The sequence below is a fragment of the Sus scrofa genome, chromosome 11, assembly GCF_054392235.1.
Source record: "Sus scrofa isolate SSC_HxYL_T2T_F1_AM1 chromosome 11, Sscrofa_HxYL_maternal_Yorkshire_Landrace_v2.0, whole genome shotgun sequence".
NCBI classification, from domain to species: domain Eukaryota; kingdom Metazoa; phylum Chordata; class Mammalia; order Artiodactyla; family Suidae; genus Sus; species Sus scrofa.
Genome location: NC_139393.1, coordinates 6,622,403 through 6,642,025, shown reverse-complemented (window position 1 = coordinate 6,642,025; position 19,623 = coordinate 6,622,403). Strand labels below are relative to the sequence as shown.

At 46.2% G+C, this 19,623-nt stretch overlaps 1 protein-coding gene across 6 annotated transcripts; it reads left to right on the top strand.

Annotated features, from left to right (window-relative positions):
- Positions 1 to 2,907: 2,907 nt before the first annotated feature.
- Positions 2,908 to 17,620, top strand: SLC46A3 (solute carrier family 46 member 3). Of its 6 annotated transcripts, none has more exons than XM_084981035.1 (7): positions 2,908 to 3,141; positions 3,750 to 3,963; positions 6,489 to 7,366; positions 8,809 to 9,679; positions 11,006 to 11,089; positions 13,819 to 13,975; positions 15,904 to 17,620. In XM_084981035.1, exons 4-7 carry the CDS (start codon positions 8,845 to 8,847, stop codon positions 15,986 to 15,988), a joined length of 1,161 nt encoding a protein of 386 aa, XP_084837161.1. In that variant the 5' UTR covers positions 2,908 to 3,141; positions 3,750 to 3,963; positions 6,489 to 7,366; positions 8,809 to 8,844; the 3' UTR covers positions 15,989 to 17,620.
- Positions 17,621 to 19,623: the final 2,003 nt, after the last annotated feature.

The window sequence follows — 19,623 nt, the reverse complement described above, 5'->3', positions numbered from 1 at the left end:
ATCCAAAGATGACTCAATACCCATCAGACCCTGTTCTAGGAGCTTTGGCATATATCCTGTGCCCTCTGCTGTGGTGGAAAATGAAGCCACATTTAAGTTACGGCAGAAATAAATCACATTTGAGCTTCCAAAGGTGAAGAGAAGTCCATTCACCATTCTCTGAGCTCTCCTTACTGTTCCTTGCCAAGTAAGACCCTCTCAATGTGCTTACTTCATCCAAGTGAATCAGTCCTGTTTAGTGCTTCTGTTGTGCAGAAAAGAAATCGAGAAGTCTAGTGTAACCGCCTAAGGTCCCGATTTGGTGAGGCTGATACAGAAAACAGGAAGTTCGGCTCTCAGGTCTAAGGGTTAAAGGTCTGCTTACTGAGACTGTGCTGCACAGACCAAAGGGAGGGAGGCAAACCCTCCTTGGCAATGGTTACTCCACCTCACAGGAGACGGTGTTTCTAGTACAACTTTAGTGACAGATATTTGTATTTACAGATAATCAGCTATTTCTCTTAAGGAGCCCAAGGACCAAGGGCCAAGGTGATGGGTTAGGGCAGGGTGCGACATCATGACTCTGCTCCTGACTGACAAGAAAGGCCCTGGTGTTCAACCTGCCTTACCAGCCCAGCTCTTTGACTCCATCACCACCGTCATGGTGGGGTTTTTTCCTTAGGGGCCATTATTGTACATTTCTGACCACTCAGCTTAGTGAGGACCATCCTAACACGTCAGAAGGGTTAGAATAACCCGAAACCCCAAAGGCAAAGTGTCCGGACTTCTGATTTGCCAGGGAAATCCTTGGTTTCTTTGCATACGTGCCCACCTCCTCTCCAGCAAACTTCACACTCTATTCACCAGTGGGGTAATGGCAAGACAAAGCCCCAACCGTAGCCGAGTCAAACGAGAGCTGTTCGGCCTAATCGCCCTGGAGCTCAGGGCCCACTCTGCCTTACAGCCACACACCTAAGAGGCATAAATAATAGTAGTTATATTTATGACATAGACGCTACAGTGTTTGGTGATCAAAAAGCCAGTTCCCATTCCCAGGTCTCTGACTTTGTTCACTGGACAGGTGAGGTCATGGCTTGATATCCCTTCCAGGGATTTCTGGAAGGAACTGAATTGCAAGGAAGATGCTATTCCTTTTGGACATTTCAAATAGGCAATAGTTTTTAAAAAATCCTCAGATGGAAGCTATGGGTATCCAGTTCAAGGGAAGTGGGTGAGTCTGAGATCTGGGAGGGATGGGTATATCAGCGGTAGGTGATGACAAGTGTGCATGTGGCTGACAAGGGAGAAGAGGCTGAGACAGAACCTGAGAAAGCACTGGAGCAGCGAGCCCACCGAGGAAACTAAGGCACTCTCGTGGTAACAGGGAGGTTGAGCTGTATTGTGGAACCCAAAGGGAGGGACCATTTCAAGAAAGAGGAATTTGTTCAATAGCATCCAAGGCAGCAGAAGCCAAGAAAGACAGGGGTGAAGTCAAGTTATACATTTCTGAGATAAAGAAGACTTATACAACTCTGTCCTGGCATATCATTAACCAAGGTCATATGATTGGATTACATTCTTTCAACAATTTGTGCTTGAGTTGTATAAACCTTATGAGCACAGTAGCAACAACCACTTACTAAGCAGTAATTGTTTAGTATATGCAACTAAGGTCTTATCACATCTTACTTTGCTGTGTTGGAAGCAAAAAAGCCACTTTCTTCTTGAAACTGACAAACTCTAGTAGCTGTTAAAACAGGCTTTGCCACTTGACTATGGCACTGCCCAGTACAACGCAGGTTCTTCTGAGATCAGTATGTCCACTCATGTGTCAGGGGATGGCTCAATCGTCCCACACTTTTTCCTGGAATTCCATAAAAACATTTTGAACATGATATGACCTCCTTTGGTCTTCATTTAGGTTGGTCATGTCATTTATACATTTAGTCCACTTCTTTCCTCTTTCCTCTGACATCATTAAAGCATTTCTACCTTGGAGCCAATGTGATCATAAGCAGAAATACAAAGAGAGGTGATTTTGAGTCGCTACTTGATTGATTATAAGACAATTCAGAGTATGCTTATGTTAAAATTTCTAGGTTGCTACAACTATAAAAGTAATAAAATTCACTGAGTAATAAAAAGAAAGAAAAAAAAATTTCTAAGTTGTTAAACTGAAAACATAACATTTCAAAATTCTCCTGTAGACCCCTGCCCCGGAAAACACAGCTTTTGATCCCCGGGTTCCCCATGTATGCATTCCTCTCCGTTACAATAAGTGGTAAGGCAGCTCGTTCACCTTCAAGTGTGTGCCTGGTGGGCTTGCTGGAGGGCAGGTATAGTAGTACCTCCTCTGCTCCAGGTCTTTGCTGTGGACCTCGAGGGTTTATTACAGCTATCCGGTAAGACTGCTGTGCCCACTTAACAGATAAAGAAATGGAGGTTCATAGAGATTTCAAAATTTGTCCAAGTTCGCACCGACAGGGAGAGCCAGGGATCACTTTCCAGACCCTGGCTACCTTTGCCAGGCGCACTCTCTCCTGCAGCCTCCACGGGCGTCCCTTCGCCGGCCCCTCTTCGGCGGTTCCCACCCGCTACAAGGATGCAACAAGGAGCTGTACCCCCAAAACGTTACTTCTGCCACAAATCTCCTGCATGCTTCTATGAAAAGCGATATACGGACCCAGAAATGCTCTCTAACCGCAGAGCCCTGGCACGCGCCGGGGACTGCCGGCGGCTTGGGATCCGGGCCTCGCGGGCGGGCACACGAGAGTGACGTCGGAGCGGACCAATCCCGGCGGGGCGGCGGCCCCGGGACCCAATCGCAGGGGAGCCGGGCAGGACGGCGACAGCGGGGTTGGCGGGGACCCATAACTCGGAGGCCCGCCTCCCGGGCTGAGGGTGATGCTGAGCCGGGGCGGCTGAGTCATTGCCAAGCGCAGGCCGGTCCGCGGTTCCAGCGAGAGCCCGCCGCGCCAGCGACCGCCCGCCGACTGCAGGGCCACGCAGGAGCCGAGCGAGCGCTGCGCGGTGGACCGTCGTCGCTGTCACTCTGGACGCGGAAGTGCACTTTCTAGGTTTGCCTTAAAATAAGGTGTATTTGGTCAAGTTCAGCGGAGATTCCCCTTCCTGTCCGAGCGCGGCGGTGCTGACACAGCCTCGGTGCGTACTTGCCAGGAGGACCGCGGGTGCAGGGCAGCCCCGCAAAGGAGACAGTTTCCGGGACTCCGGGCCCCGAAAATTGTCAGACTCGCACCTAGCCTGCGAAGACTGTGGCTGTGGGGTGAGTTTAAACAAAATAAATAAACCCTTATGATGAAGAGCTGCTTTTTAAAGGCCTTTCCCGTCCGCTGTTCACAAGCAGCAAAATCACAATAACAAACAGTTGCGTAATTGCTGTGTCCCCAAAGCAACTCCACTGCTTCGTTTATGAAAACCAGCTGGCAATATACCATGTGGGAGTTATAAAGTGATCACCCAATAGCCAAAATGGGAGACAACTTATTGAGACTATTTTTAAAGGATCATCTTAAGGACAGGTTGAGTCCTTAAAAGTCCAACTCTTAAAAACGGGAAGTAGGACAGTCTCAGGTTTACTAGCTAGCCTGACCCAAAGTAAAAGTTGTTTTCTTATGAAGTGCCTACTTGCTTTCTGTTCCCTAGTTGGCTTGTTTATGCCACAGAATTCTCTAACTTCCCCGTCACTGAAAATCTAGCTTCTCAGATAAGAGTGGGACTGATTCTCTCTCTCTCCTTTTTCGTTTTAATAGAATCCCAGCCATCTACCTGAGCAATATGAAGATTTTATTTGTAGAACCTGCCATTTGCCTTAGTGTATTCGCTATGACTTTGACATCTCCACTAACTACACAATACGTGTACAGGCGAATATGGCAGGAAACAGGCAACTACAGTATCACACCCGACGGCAATATTTCTGAGTGTGCGAAAAACAAAAGCAGCCCAATTTTTGCATTCCAGGAGGTAAGAAATTTAAATATCCTTCATATGAAAAGGGAATGTGGGAAAAAAAAAAAAAAGAAAAGGGGGAGTTCCTGTTGTTGCTCAGTGGGTTAAGAACCCACTATGAGGATGCAGGTTCGATCCCTGGTCTCACTCAGTGGGTTAAGGATCTGGCGTTGCCTCGAGCTGTGGTGTAGGTCTCAGAAGAGGCTCACATCTGATGTGGCTGTGGTGTAGGCTTGTAGCTGCAGGTCCGATTTGACCCCAAACCTGGGAACTTGCATACGCTGCAGGTGTAGCCCAAGGAGAAAAAGGGGGGAGGGACGTTTTAAAGGAAAGAGGATGTTTCGCTTTTCGTCTATTGATCCCTCAAGGGTCACCCTAAAATCCCTAAGTCCCAAACCAAGAGCCTTTATTCAGTTCTCATCCTGTTTGAAGCTTCCTGACCCCTTTAATCCGCTTCCACTACTCACAACCTCCTTCTTCTGCGACACTCCCTTCAGAAGATTTTAGCACAGTCCCACCTCCTCTGTGGCTGTCTCCTTCCTCCTTCCCTACCTGGAGCCTGAAAGTGGGACAGGGCAGGCTGGAGCGCGTATGGACAGGGCTGGGGGGAAACTGGTCTCTGCCTTTCCCTTGCCCACTTCCTCCCCACCCCTCCCACTGTGTGGCATGACCCCATTTTCAATGACCCTGAACAGTGTGGCCCTGGGCGTGTCTGCCATGCAGTGGGAGTGGCATTTGTCATTCACGGTCTGGTGTTATCAAGTCAGCTTTGACCTCCAAGCCCTGAGGAGCAGCTGTGTAAGGACAGATAGGGTGGGGGGCACCCACTGCTGCTCTGAGAATGCTGACTATGTCCACCCAGATATTCCAGAGCCTTTCCTTGTCTCTCTCCAGCCTCCTTCCCCAGTTTTTTATTTGTTTAAAACAGGAGGTACGTCACCAGTTTCCTGTTCCCTTAGGCAATTTTTGGGTTTTTTGGGGGGGGTTTGGTTTGTGTTTTTACGGTCTCACTGAGGCATATGGAGGTTCCCACCCAGGCTAGAGGACGAATTGGAGCTGCAGCTGCCAGCCTACACCACAGGTGCAGCAATGTGGGTTCTGAGCTGCATCTGCAACCTACAGCACGTCTCACAGCAACACCAGATCCTTCACCCACTGAGCGAGGCCAGGGATCACACCTGCGTCCTCATGGATGTGAGCTGTGGTGTGGTCACAGAGGAGGCTCAGGTCCTGCACTGCTGTGGCTGTGGTGTAGGCTGCCAGCAGCTGCAGCTCTGATTCGACCCCAAGCCTGGGTACTTCCTTATGCCACAGGTGCGACCCTAAAAAGCAAGACAAACAAACAAACAAAATCAATTGTATGTAAGACTGTAATGTGTTAAACTTCTTAGTGTTATCCCGTTTTTATTTCTCCTTCCCACGTAACAAATATACATATTTACATACATATTGGAAAGCAAAATAGTATTATGAATTTCAGGGCACAATTAGAAGAATAAACTGAACGATTTTGCTTATATTTAACATTTTGAAAGTCTATTTGGATGAAGTCTTACTTTTCAACCCATTTGGGGTTAAGGTATATGTGAAATATATTCATACAGATATTGATCTGACCTATTTTCAAATCTTCACATTCTCTAAGCTCTGGGACTGAGGTACACCTGCATATTTCTCTTGGGCAATGAGATGAAGCTCGAGAAAGCCTCTGAACAAAACGGCAAGGCTGCGGAAGGAAGCTCTTGGCTAAGGGTGGAGAGGTGGGAATTCCAGGATGTCTACTGACTTTTGTGGAGGAGGGAGGTTTTAAGGCCTTCACCGCTCCCTCCTTCCCCTGTAAATGACTGGTTTGGAAGTGTTACCCTGCCCACTGTGGCCTCTTCACTGCAGGCAGCCTTCAAAACAGGGACTCTGCTGTTGGGAGGACAGTTTTTAGGGTTACCCAACAGATCATGAAGTTGGTCTTGCTCAGGAATTTATTTAGAAACCTTTTTATTAACTACATCATCGCTCGGTACCCACCAGTAAAGAAGACTTTCCAGTCCTTTGGAATTAATACATACGTTTTAGCTTGTGACATGGTGACTTCCTTAAAATGGATAGCACGTCCCTTGGTTTATCCCTGTCTCAGGACATTGTCCTTCTGTTCTGTCTTGTATAGGAAATGGCATTTTTTTAAAACTCTGATTTCTCCCATCTACGCTTATGGAACATACAATTGTAATCCTCCAGAGTTTCAAATGAACAGACACACTAGAATTTCAGTCTCGGCATTGACTCATGATTGAAACATGCTTTGATTTCGTCTTTGTTAAAATCTGTATTTCAGAACATGGGTTGCAGACGAGGGGAGCCATCCGTGTACGATTGGGTTGGGATAACAGTCGACAGAAAGGAGAAGATGGGACTTGGGTGAGGGTGTGGCAGTGGGAGGAGGAAGCCCACACCGGGGCATCTGGTTGAGGAGTTGACTAAAAGAGAAGTGTTTCATGTCTTTGCTTATTCAACAAATACTGACTTGGTGGCTTCCATATCTATAGGAGCACAAAGATTCCATCAAGAAATCGGATCTCGGAGTTCCCGTCGTGGTGCAGTGGTTAACGAATCCGACTAGGAACCATGGGGTTGTGGGTTCGGTCCCTGGCCTTGCTCAGTGGGTTAAGGATCCGGCGTTGCTGTGAGCTGTGGTGTAGGCTGGAGGCTACAGCTCCGATTGGACCCCTAGCCTGGGAACCTCCATATGCCGTGGGAGTGGCCCAAGAAATGGCAAAAAGACAAAAAAAAAAAAAAAGAAAAGAAAAAGAAATCGGATCTCTAGCAAAGAGGAAACAGCCGGAGGTGGTTAAACACCGACTGTACGAGGGTCCTGTGTGAAGCACCTTTTATTTACTTTAAATTTATGTCTGCGGACAGCCTGCAAGATAGGGAACGGTTGTCCTTCCCTCTTGTCAGATGCAAATGCTACAGAGATCAGTAACAGGGTCAGGATCACAGCAGCACGCACGTTGCAGGGCCTGTTTTACTTGATGATTCATTCGGTCAGTCTGTGCAGCCCCCACCCTGGAAGCAGTGTCCTTGGAGCTGGTGATCCCGCGGTGAGAGGACAAGGCTCCACCCGGCCTGGGAACTCAGGCTGCAGTAGGGACGTCTTGCAATGCACAGACCCATCAAAGGTCATGTCTTGTCAAGGAGTGGGGAGTCTCTAAGGAAAGATAGAGGGTAAGCGGCTAGAACCTTGCGTGGGAGTTGGTGGGATTGCTTTGGATTGAACGATGGTCATGGAAGTCCCCTCTGAGGGGTGGCTCTGAACTGAGGAAGTGAGCTGTGTGACAGTCAGGCGGGGGAGCCGCACATGCAAACCAGGTGAAAACCAGTGGGAGTTGTCGTTCCAGCTGGCACCCATGGGACCATCGAGAAGGTAAGGAGGGGGCGAAACACTGGGGGGGAGAGGCTGTGTTGGGGGCATGGACGAAGGAAAAGATTAGAAGCAAAGATGATTGAAGTTTTGGGTCTGAGTGGCTAGAACATTTCCTGGCCACACGGATTTGTTTGAATTATATAAATATATAAAAATAAAAATAGGCTCACTATTTAAAAAAAACAGTTCAGTATTGGATTCAGTGTCAGGTATTTTTGTGGTTCATCAGGTCTTTAGGGTACTTTAAATATTATATGACTACGACTTTTTCAAAAATGAGTTTAGGAATCCCCATGATAAAAACAGCACCTATCCTTTATATAAAGTTTGGAAAATACAGAGAAGTGGCAAGAAGAAAATGCTTTTAAATCACCCCAAATTCTTCCCAGCAGGTATGGGTTTGATCCCCGACCCAGAGCAGTGGGTTAAGGATCTGGCATGGCTGCACCTGTGGCATAGGTCACAGCTGCAGCTCCAATTTGATCCCTGGCCTGGAGACTTCCAGATGCCCTGGGTGTGGCCAAAAAGAAGAAAACAAAAGCTAGTGTGGGGATTGTTACATCTGCCAATCTGTGCCTACGTAGTTGTTTGGTCCTCAGGGAAGCTGAGTTTATCGCAAGCCTAAGTTCATGGCACGCTACCATCTTTGGTCAATAGGGCTTTTTCTTAATTTTTAGGAAATAAAGGAAGATTTGTGGAGACACATGTAAAAAGTACAACCAAGCTAAACCTAAATAAAAGTCTGTCACTATGATGTTGACATGGGATATTAATTCCCCTTCGGGGCAGTAGAAAGATGTATGGCAGTCCAGACTTCTTGGTGCTGGCTGTTCACAGAAGAAAGAGGACTCCCTACATGGCCAGTCCAGAGGCCGTGGGTCTGTGGATCCTCTGTAGAAGTCGGACACACACCAGTACACGTTTCTGTTTGTTTGGATTTTTTTTTTTCTGTCTTTTTGCCTTTTCTAGGGCTGCTCCCATGGCACGTGGAGGCTCCCAGGCTTAGGGGTCTAACTGGAGCTGTAGCCACAGGCCTACGCCAGAGCCACAGCAACGCGGGATCTGAGCCAAGTCTGCCACCTACACCAGAGCTCACGGCAATGCCAGATCCTCAACTCACTGAGCGAGGCCAGGGATCGAACCCGCAACCCCATCGTTCTTAGTCGAATTTGCTAACCACTGAGCCATGACGGGAACTCCTTTTTGTTTGGATTACTGTCTCCCCTGTGGTACCTGAACAGGATGACCGAGCGTAGATGATTACAGCACCTCTTGACATTCGCCCCGTGAACTGGATGAAGATTTAAGCTGCTTCGAGCCCTTGCCCTGAGAATCCCCATCCCTGACCTACGGGCGATATCAAGAAAAGTATGCGCTCGGTCTTGTTCAGCACGTTGCATAAACGCCTGTAAACACTTTGTCTTCTTTTTATTTCTTTGCAGGAAGTTCAGAAGAAAGTGTCTCTTTTTAATCTGCAGATGGACATGAGCGGGTTAATTCCTGGTCTCCTGTCTACATTCATACTTCTGTCTCACAGCGACCAGAGAGGTCGAAAATTCCCTTTGATCCTGTCTTCTGTGGGTGCGCTTGCACACAGCACTTGGCTCTGTCTGCTTTCCTATTTTGCTTTTCCCATCCACCTTTTGATTGCATCGACCTTCATCAGTGCACTTTTCGGCAATTACACGACGTTTTTGGGAGCTTCTTTTGCCTACATAGTTGATCAGTGTAAAGAAAAGAAACAAAGAACAATTCGAATAGCTATAATTGACTTCCTGCTTGGCATCGTCACTGGATTAACAGGATTGTTTTCTGGCTATTTTATTAGAGAACTAGGTTTTGTGTGGTCCTTTTTAATCATTACTATGGCTGTCACTGTTAACTTGATTTACATTTTATTTTTTCTTGAGGATTCCATGAAAGAGTCTCCATCTCAGAATGTTTCTATATCGTGCACCGAAGGCTTAAAAAATCCATTTTACCGAACTTACATGCTTTTTAAAAATACTGCTGGTGAGCAACGATCTTTGCTGTGCTTGTTGGTTTTTACGATGATTGCTTATTTTTTCGTGGTAATTGGCATTTCCCCTATTTTTACGCTTTATGAACTGGATTCACCACTCTGCTGGGATGCAGTTTTAATAGGTTATGGATCAGCTTTGGGTAGTGTCTCTTTTTTCAGCAGTTTCCTAGGAATATGGCTTTTTTCTTATTGTATGGAAGATATTCACATGGCCTACATTGGCATTTTTACCACCATGGTGGGAATGGCTATGACTGCTTTTGCCAAGACAACACTGATGATGTTTTTAGGTAAGTTACAAATGTAGCCTAGCACTGTGTAGCGATGTTTCTATAAACAATGCATTTGGTGTGTTGGGTGAGAAACTTAATATCAAATTCTCTATTTAGTGCATTCTAGTTCAGTTAAAGGTAGTCTGTTAAAAGATCGTTTGCCAGAATTTGAAAGTCAGCGGACTTTTTTTAAAACGTTGACTAACCACAATTTTCCAAATTTGCATATTTGCCAGTTTGTTTTGAGGAACATTCTTCTTGTGAATCAGCTCTTCGGTACAGCACTTACCAAACTGAATATTAAAATGCTGCTAAGAAGCCAACTTTAAAAATTGCTAAGACAATTGTGTAAAGTATAGTCAAAAGATTTATAAGAAAATATTCATTGCAGATTTTCAAGAAGACTTTGCAAATTGACCTTTCATCACGTTGGTCATTTCACGAATTGGCTTTTGATGAATCCTTTTCTGGCAAATTGGACTGCTTCCTTAACTACGTACTCATCAGCGGTTCTTGTAGGGCTTGAGTGAGCGCAACAGAGTTAAAGGGTCTGTAAAGTGGGACCTCAGGAACGATCCAATTTAGTCGTTTTCAATAAAGGCAGTGTGAACCCCTTGCTGCCTTGCAGAAAAGCAGGATAACCAAACAGAATAGGGCTTAATTTCCACCTACGGCGAGAGGTAACCTTGGGCAAGTTACTGAACTACTCTGAGCCTTTATTTTTTCATCTATAAACCAGGCAGAGTAGTTCCTAGGTCAGAGGGTTATGACAAATACTAGAGGAGAGAGCTGTAAATCACTCAGCACAATGCCGAGTACTCCGTAAAATGCCAGTTCTTCCTCCCCGTCTCCCTTGGTCTTGCCAAGGCCAGGTAAGTTAATATATCTGAGAACACACTGAAAGTTTTAAAGTGATCTGCAGATGTACTATCTTACTGTTTTGTCCTATGACTAAACATTCTATTAAGGGTCATAAGGTAAGAGCAAGAAGCAATTTGTGTCCCTGAAATTATTCATCCGCAAAGACATACAAGCAAGAAGATAAGGAACCAGTTTACCAAGCAGTGAATCAACAGGAAAAGAATGCTAACACTAAGAGTGCCAGGTCCGAAAGAGCGAAACCGGAACACAACCAAAAAACTAATTAACAGCCACAACCTGCTAAACCTGAGGTTACTATAGTAACTAGTGAAATGAAATTTTAGCATTAAGAATTCAGCCATTAGATGCAATACGTTAGGATGCTTATAGGAAATTAAGTACTTAGAGAGAAAGTGTTTCACCTTTAAAACTGACCCTTAGTTTTCTGATCCAGCCACTAATTCCCCACCGCTCCTCTCACAGTCAGGCTGCCGCTGCTTTTCACTATCGTGCCGCTCTCTGTTCTACGGTCCATGATATCGAAAGTGGTTCGTTCTACTGAACAAGGTGAGTTTGATTTGCTTAAGGAAGAGAATGACTCTATAATCGGTGCCAACTCATATCTGTGTGCACTCAGTGTTTGATTCTTCAAAATATTCTACAACCTGGAGTTCCTATTGTGGTTCAGCACAAACGAATCTGACTAGTATCCATGAGGATGCAGGTTTGATCCCTGGCCTCACTCAGTGGGTTAAGGATCTGGTGTTGCCATGAGCTGTGGTGTAGGTCGCAGATGTGGCTCAGATCCCGAGTTGCTATGGCTGTGGGGTAGGCCGGCAGCTACAGCTCCGATTCGACCCCTAGCCTGGGAACCTCCGCATGCCACAGGTGCAGCCCTAAAAAAAAAAAAAACTACCATGGACTTCCTCTTAGCTAGTCATCACCTGTGTACTTCTGGAGATTATGAATGGGAACTAGTACTGTTTTTATTTGAGTTTTGAGGTCTACTGGCTTGTTTAAAAATTCAGAAAATAAACTATATTGCACTTTTATTCAATCCAGTTTCTCTCAGTAACTATTAGCGAGTTGCACTGCTCAGGGAAGTTCAGCAACAAGCTAGAGCTGCTTCACTAGAGGATGGCTGTGTCAGAACAGCATTGCCTGACCGAGCTCCGGATGAGAAAGGACTCAAGCCTCGAGCCGATGCATAATAGGATCAGTACTGTGGCACTGGCTCTGGCTGTGGCAAGGGATGAGAAAAAAAAGAGTGACACAGTGAGACAAGTAGGAGAATTTCTTCCCCACTATACTGACTTACTGTATTATCACAAGTCATGGAGGCAGTAAGTCCAGGGCCACATGCTACATGATGATAGTTGCGGTAGTGAATGAAGCTTGGACAAATATATTCTAAATACGTACCATGGGCCAGCTCGGCCAGGCCCTGGGGTGCAGCAGTGAACAAAGCAGATGTGCACTTGCCATTGACAGAACTTTCATTTTTGTCAAAAGAACAGACATCTACAGTAACCCAGGACTCTGCAAGGCGATGTTTGTTTTATGAACATGTGTTCTGTTCAGTGAAGAAGAATTCGAAGCAATGTATGAAAATGCGTATAAGAGGGTGAAAATTTAAAAAGATAAAAATCAGCACATGGTCTATAAGATCAAGACCGTGGGGAAAAATTAGAGGACAGACGTGTAAACGACAACCTCCTTGTGACAGGTGATCCTCGGGCCTGCCTCTTCCTGCCTCTCAGTCCAATCAAACACAGCTATTTACATGATTTGCACTGTCTGTAAGGAAAATGCAGTCCAATTTATCATGAAAAAGTAAACCGGAAGCCACAGAGAGAGGAGAACAGCCACATTTTTTAGTGATGCAGAATTTGACACCGAGGAAGAAAAGCACCTCAAGACACCAGTTGTCTTTTGCAGGCTTTGAATATGGTCTTGGATTTCAGACAAAACTAAAAACTGGTAGAATCGTGGCCGTTTCTGCATCATCACCTTGGCCTGACCATGGCGCTGTTTCTGGCTTCTTGAGCGATGCCCCAAGGCCTGCCCTTGCCACACTCCGTGCAGGGACCGCAGAGTCCTCACACAGGAGAGGCAGCTGTAAGCAGGCAAGACAGAAAACTATGTTTTAAAGACTCCCTAATGTTAAACTGGGGCATAACCTTCACGGGCACACAGGGTGGTTATATAGTTTCTTGATGAGTCCGGCTTACAGGAGTCTTCTGTGACTGCAGTTTTGGTCACTCTGGAGGAAAGGGTCAAGTTCCAATCACAGACTATACCATAGGATCATCTTTCTGTACCTGCACCTGTCACTCTTGCCAGAGCTGACTGACCTTTCACAGGGCCCCTGGGCAGGACATGGCTCACTGGGGCCCTTCTGCCCCCTCCAGAGGTGTCACGGATTGACACGGGACGAGAGTGGAAGGTGGTGCCTGGAACCTCAGAAGCAGGTGTGGCTGTGTCTGAGGCTGTGGCAGGGACAGGAGATGCAGCAGGTTCCACAGGCCTCAGCTGCTGCTGCCTAGTAGCTGTGCCCTGTGGACCCCGGAACTACTGTTTCCAGCTCTTCCCACATCAGGTCCAAGGAGAACCCTTTTTCTCCTTCCTTCACTTTTTAGGCCTTCACTGGCGGCATATGGAAGTTCTCAGACCAGGGGTCGAATCGGAGACGTAGCTGCCAGCCTACACCACAGCCACTGCAACGTGGGATTCTTAACCCACTGAGCGAGACCAGGGATCAAACCTGCATCCTCATGAATACTGGTCTGGTTCGTTACCACTGAGCCACAATGGGAACTCCCAAGGAGAACGCTCCACCTCAGTTTCTTCACCCACAAAATGGGCTGCTGCCTTCTCAGGGATCTTGAGGGAACCACTTTCCTTTAGCAAGCAGTGCCCCCGTTCTCACTTTTCAGTGAGAAGCAGTTTTCTGTATTGTTTTGCTTTGTCGTTTTGTAACTCAGTCTTTTTTTTTTTTTGTCTTTTGCCATTTCTTGGGCCGCTCTCGTGGCATATGGAGATTCCCAGGCTAGGGGTCGAATCCGAGCCATAGCCGCCAGCCTACACCACAGCTACAGCAACACGGGATCCGAGCCGCATCTGCAACCTATACCACAGGTCATGGCAACACTGGATCCTTAACCCACTGAGCAAGGCCAGGGATCGAACCTGCAACCTCATGGTTCCTAGTCAGATTCGTTAACCACTGCGCCACGATGGGAACTCCTGTAACTCAGTCCTTTCTCTCTCTCCCTCCACCTCCTGACCCCAAACAGGCAGCCTGTTCGCTTGTCTTGCTTTCTTAGAAACACTTGGCGGAGTCATTGCAGTTTCTGCTTTCAACGGAATTTATTCAGTCACCGTTGCTTGGTACAAAGGCTTTGTCTTTCTGCTCTCTGCTGTTTTATTACTAATTCCGACCATCAGTCTATGGTATGTAATTATTTTTTTATCCTTTTATCAAAGGATAGATGGATTTAGTGAATTCCCTGACCTCACCAGGACAATTATATAGATCTGTTGAAGTTTTGCCTCAGAAACTTTTAGAGATGAAGACATCTGTCGGTAATTTTGGAGACTTAGGAAGAAACAAACAGTGACGTGGCCAGCCAGGCTTAGGAGGAAGACAGACTGGGTTACACACTCTAAGAAGTTACCCCCTTATCTTTAAATATGAACAACTGATGAAATTAGTGCCGAAGAAAAAATATATATATGAATATACATACATATATATATATATATATATATATGATTTCCTAGAGTATAATATCCCCTGAAGGTCAAAGTTGCTATAAGAACTATATACTTTATTACTTTAGTTACTATCTACTTTAATATAGATTCTTAGGTAAATAACAAGAGCAGACAGCATGCACTGAATATTAAGAATTCTCTTTCCAGAGTTGGCTTACTTAATGATTCCCTTTTTAAATGTAAATATTCAAATAAATACAAAGTACAAAATTCTATTTGTGAATAGTACATAGAATAAAAGTACCAGAGGCATAAACTTACAAGCAATATGTATTTCCCCCTCTGCCTTTGCATTAACAAAAGCGTAAGCCAACTAGACAGGCGGTTGTGAAAACGCACAAGCAAACGTACTGGACACACTGCCTGGGCCCAAGCACTGAGCGAAGGGTGCGTTACCTGCCTTGGCGGGCCCTGGCCCCTCTCTCCGGCTGCCGCAGAGCAGGGGATGGGGCTGGACAGGAGGTGGGGCACAGGTGCCTGGCATCTGCTCTCCCCTAAGCTCAGTGGGCTGTGGCGGTGAGGGAGGGGGCACACTCCTGTCCCCCGAGGCTTTCAACTCCCCGGGGTGAGCGCTGAACTCCTTAAGGGCTGGCCCACGTCTTCAGCAGAGGAGGACCAGCGCCTGCTGTCCCTGTGGAGTGGCCACACCCAGATCTGTGTCGGATGGAGCCCAGTGCTCCCTGCCATTCCTCTGTCATTGTGGTGAAAGCTCTTTTTACCAGGCATCTTTCTAAAAAAGAGACTATTCCCCTACTGCATTGGCAAAATTAAAACTCCACGCTGTGCTGGTGAGCCCATGGGGGGCCACCAGCCCTGTCCCTTGCTGGGAGTAGCACTCCTCAGCAGGGTCACTTTGGGAGAGCAAGTCAGGAGCGTGCGTCAAAAGTACTCCCCCCACCAAGGTCACAGTATCTGAACCAGTGCTTCCAGTTAGAAACTTATCCTAAGGAAATGATCAGAAATGTCAAAATTTTATATATGAAGAAATTCATTACAGCAAAAAAAAAAAAAAAATGGCCAACAGTAGGAAACCATTACATAAATAATGGTGCATCCATATCATGAAAAATGACTTTAGTAAGAATTGCATTACATAGGAAGTAGAATCATGGGTGACTTTCATTTTTATTCTTCATGTATTTATAAATATTCTGTTAAGAACACATACTACTTTTATCCTTGGGAACATCAGTACAGAGAGATGAAAAGACATTTCCTGTCCCTACTGCCTCTAATGTAAATGCAGGGGGTCTTCTGAGATTCTGTCTACCCTGTTCAGTGTTCTACTTATTTCAGATGTCGTCCTGTCCTAGCTTCAGTTCAGGTATTAAACGTGGGCTTCAGGAAGAGCTTTAGTTGGGCCTATGTTATGTGGACCCCGCAGAGCAGACACTGGGACAGACGGACCTCCTAGGGATCGGAGGAGGAACTCATGAAGTTTTTTTAATTTTCAGAAAGCTATATGCATAACAAGTCTGTTCACTGAAAATACCTCCTTCTTTGCATAATTTATTAAAAGCCATTTAGCCAGGGAAAAGATGGAATATGGATTATTTATGTATTGCCTTGATCACAGTTTTTAAATGTCTCATTCGCTTTGGCAGCATTGTCAAGTGCATCAGTAGGAATGCGGGAAGCTATGTCCTTCTTATACAAGAAGAATCCAATGAAGACACCTCAGACAGATGATTAACTGTGATTAAAAAAACAACCCCTCAAATGCGCATACATACACTTTGACTTCTGCAGGATGTGAACTAGCTCCACAATCAATAATTCATGAACAATCAATGCTGCCAGTCCTTTCTTCTAAACTGAACAGAGAAGTAGTCCCCAGCTCTAGTTTCTTACAGAACCATGCACTTTGAGCACTTTATGAAGACATGGGATATATTTCCAAAACAAAGAAGAATAGATCTCAAGACCCTTCCCACGTGGGGATTTACCAAAGAAACGGAAATGTATGGGTATCATGCAGGACTAAGAAATGTGATCCAATAATCAAAGCAATAATCTCCCTGATCTGCTCGTCTCTCAGATTGAGACCAAGAACTCTGCTTGCCTTGGCTGCTTCATCTGCAAAATGGGTTTCTGACCTCTCTCAAGGATTTTGAAGGTATAACTGTTGAACATCATGATGAGTCATTCAGTGATAGGAACATGATAGAAGCTTGATATTTATAGTATGAATTCACCTCTGCTTGGGTAACACTTGGTTTTACAGAGCCCGTCCAGGTGTCAGGGATAGTCAAAGTTTTCAGTAGCTAAAAGCTACTTCCTTTAAAAAGGAAGTGCTTTAATGAATACTGTTTTCACTTTTCTAATATGTTTCAGCATTGACGGGCATGACAATATTTCTATAAGTAACACAGGGGTGACTGGGAAAAAAAAAGATTGTAACTGGTTTCTAAGGAAACGTAAAAACGGAGGAAACAGCCAATCAGGATGTAACGTAATTCGTATTTACAGAACCAACACTCATTCCTTCTTTCTGCCCAAAGGTATCCATTTCTTACTGCCCCACCCTCATCCCGGGAGCCCCCCGAGTCCCTGACAACCCACACCCTCTCCTGCCTCCTGTCTGCACACAGTGTTCCACCGGGCCTCCCCCTTCACTGAAACTTTCAAGTCTCAGCCAAAGCACAGCTTCCTCCGTGTGGCCTTTGGGACATTTCTACCTCGCCCCACTCCCCCAGATCCCTGCAGGGCTTCCACAGCTCTCGTGTCCTGCCATCCTAGCACTTGCCCTCATCTTGGAACTTTTGTCTCCCTACTGGACAGCGAGCACCTCATTATCCCCTTAGGAAGAGCTGAACGAAATGACTACAGAATTGTGTCATCACTTGGAAAAGTTATTGAAAGCTGTATATTTAATGCATTATGAGAGGAATCAACAATATCATGCCATAATCATTAGGCCAGCCTTGCAAGTAAGCGGGAAAATGTGCTGGCCCGTATGCATGTTCAACTGGTGTGTGGTACTTTCACAGGTCTTTCCATCTCTCCCCTTTTCTAAGGGTCCATATGTGAGAAGACAGATGTCCTGAAGTACATCTAAATGATTAACTCCCTTGGAATCTCTTGAAAGTAGAATCTTGCTTCATAGCATTGCTTGCAGCTTTTTCCTGTTATCCGTGATTGCCTGACTAGCAAATGGCACTCATAATTTAAAATACTAGAAACCTTATTTCCAAGACCGTTCCTTTTAGGGTTAGCTAGTGTCTTCTGAGCTATTCTCAGACGGATGGACTGATTTGCATTTTACTTCCCTTTCAACACTCTTCCCAAACCAAAAGTAAAAGCACTTCACTGTTTACAGAATGCTTTCCACATCAGCTGGTTTTATGCGCCTCATAACCCTGCAAAGTGGATCTTCATTTTCCTCCTTTTATAGACAAGGAAGGCAAGCCTCAGACTCAACCTGACTGTGCTTATTCAGCCACCGCTAAGCCAGGGTCAGACAAAGTGGGTTTGGCACGGCTGCGGTTCTTCACGGCCAAGGTTAACAATGACAGATCACAAACCCAGCATCGAGAACTGGATCACAGGAGAGGCGGAAGTGCCCCCTGAAAAACACATTAGCACTCTCTGTACCCAATTGCCTACAAGCTTGTCTGTCTTTTGTTTTGTTTTGTTTTGTTTTTGCTTTTTAGGGCCGCACCTGTGGCATATCAAAGTTCCCAGGCTAGGGGTTGAATCCAAGCTATAGCTGCTGGCTTACAACACAGCCACAGCCACAGCCAAGTGGGATCTGAGCCAGGTCTTCGACCTACACCACAGCTCATGGCAATGCCAGATCCTTCATTGCACTGAGCAGGGCAGGGATCGAACCTGCATCCTCATGGATACTCTTTGGATTCGTTTTTGCTGTGCCACAACGGGAACTCCAAGCTTGCCTTTTTGAGGTTAGATAAGGTCTTAACAAAGTCCCTTCCAGCTCACCCTTCCCTGATTTCTTTCTTTTTTTTTATCTTTTTGTCTTTTCTAGGGCCACTCCTGCGGCATATGGAGGTTCCCAGGCTAGCGGTCTACTCAGAGCTGTAGCTGCCAGCCTACGCCAGAGCCACAGCAACACCAGATCTGAGCCACGTCTGCAACCTACACCACAGCTGACGGCCACACCGGATCCTTAACTCACTGAGCGAGGCCAGGGATCGAACCGGCAACCTCATGGTTCCTAGTTGGATTCGTTAACCACTGCGCCATGACGGGAAGTCCCCTTCCCTGATTTCACACATTCCACCTGCACTGAAGAGCACACAGACGGAATGGTTTAATAGGGTGGGAGGGTTAACAGTTTCCCCACCAAGCAAAAACTCTTTGAGGTGCAGTAAGAGTGTCTGGGGACTGGGCTGAGGTGGCCTAGGGTAGAAACACAGCCTGACTGGGCTATGCCATCTCTGGAGTGTCTGTCCCAAGAGGTGGTTCTCGCTGAGGAGACTAGAGAAGCACCCAGACTGCTGGTTGGGGGGAGAGGAGGTGGCCATGACCCCATAGGGGCGGGGAGGAGCTACTATCTAATCTCCTGGCAGGTGACCTGGTTACTTAATTAGCTGAACAAAGAATATCAGTGGAATGACCTGTTTTTATGGAGTCCACATAAATGAGGAACCAAAAGGAAAAACATGTTTGCATCCAGTGCTGTACAAGAGGGACTCGACAGACCACACCTGGTAGAAATAACCACTGCCATCACTAGGGAGGGTGTAATGCTGCTTCTTGGAGGCGGGACCATTCGCTAGGATTCTCCAGAGCCTACGCTGCACAACCTAAAAATCCGTTGCTGTACTCTTCTGCTCACTCAGTAATCCTCGGGTCACTCATTCAGCATCCAAAAATCTTGCTAATGAGAATAGAGGGCCCTGGGTTCAGTTTCTTCAAGAAATGTCTGTGTATCAGAACCAGCTAAGGAGTTTTTAAAGAAATCTCCGGAGGTCCTGATTCAGCTGGTCTGGAGTGGGGTCTCAGAATCTATTACACAGACCTCTCCAGGTGACTGATACCCATTCAGATCTGGAAACTACTGCCCTGGATAAGGGCTTCTCATCCCCAGATGCACATTCAAATAATCAGCGTGGGATGGGCAGTAAAACAAACACAAATACTAAGCCTTATCTTAGGCCAGTGGCTCTTGGTCTTGGCTGACAGGCAGAACCACCTGGAAGCTTTAACACCACCAACGCCCAGGTGCCAGCCAGGCCAACTAAATCAGAATCGCTGGGAGTGGGAGGTGGACATAGTGTTTTTTCGACTGTTCTCCAGGTGATTCTACTATGTGGCCAGGGTTGAGAACCACCGCTCTAGATCGGGAGTCAGCAAGCTTT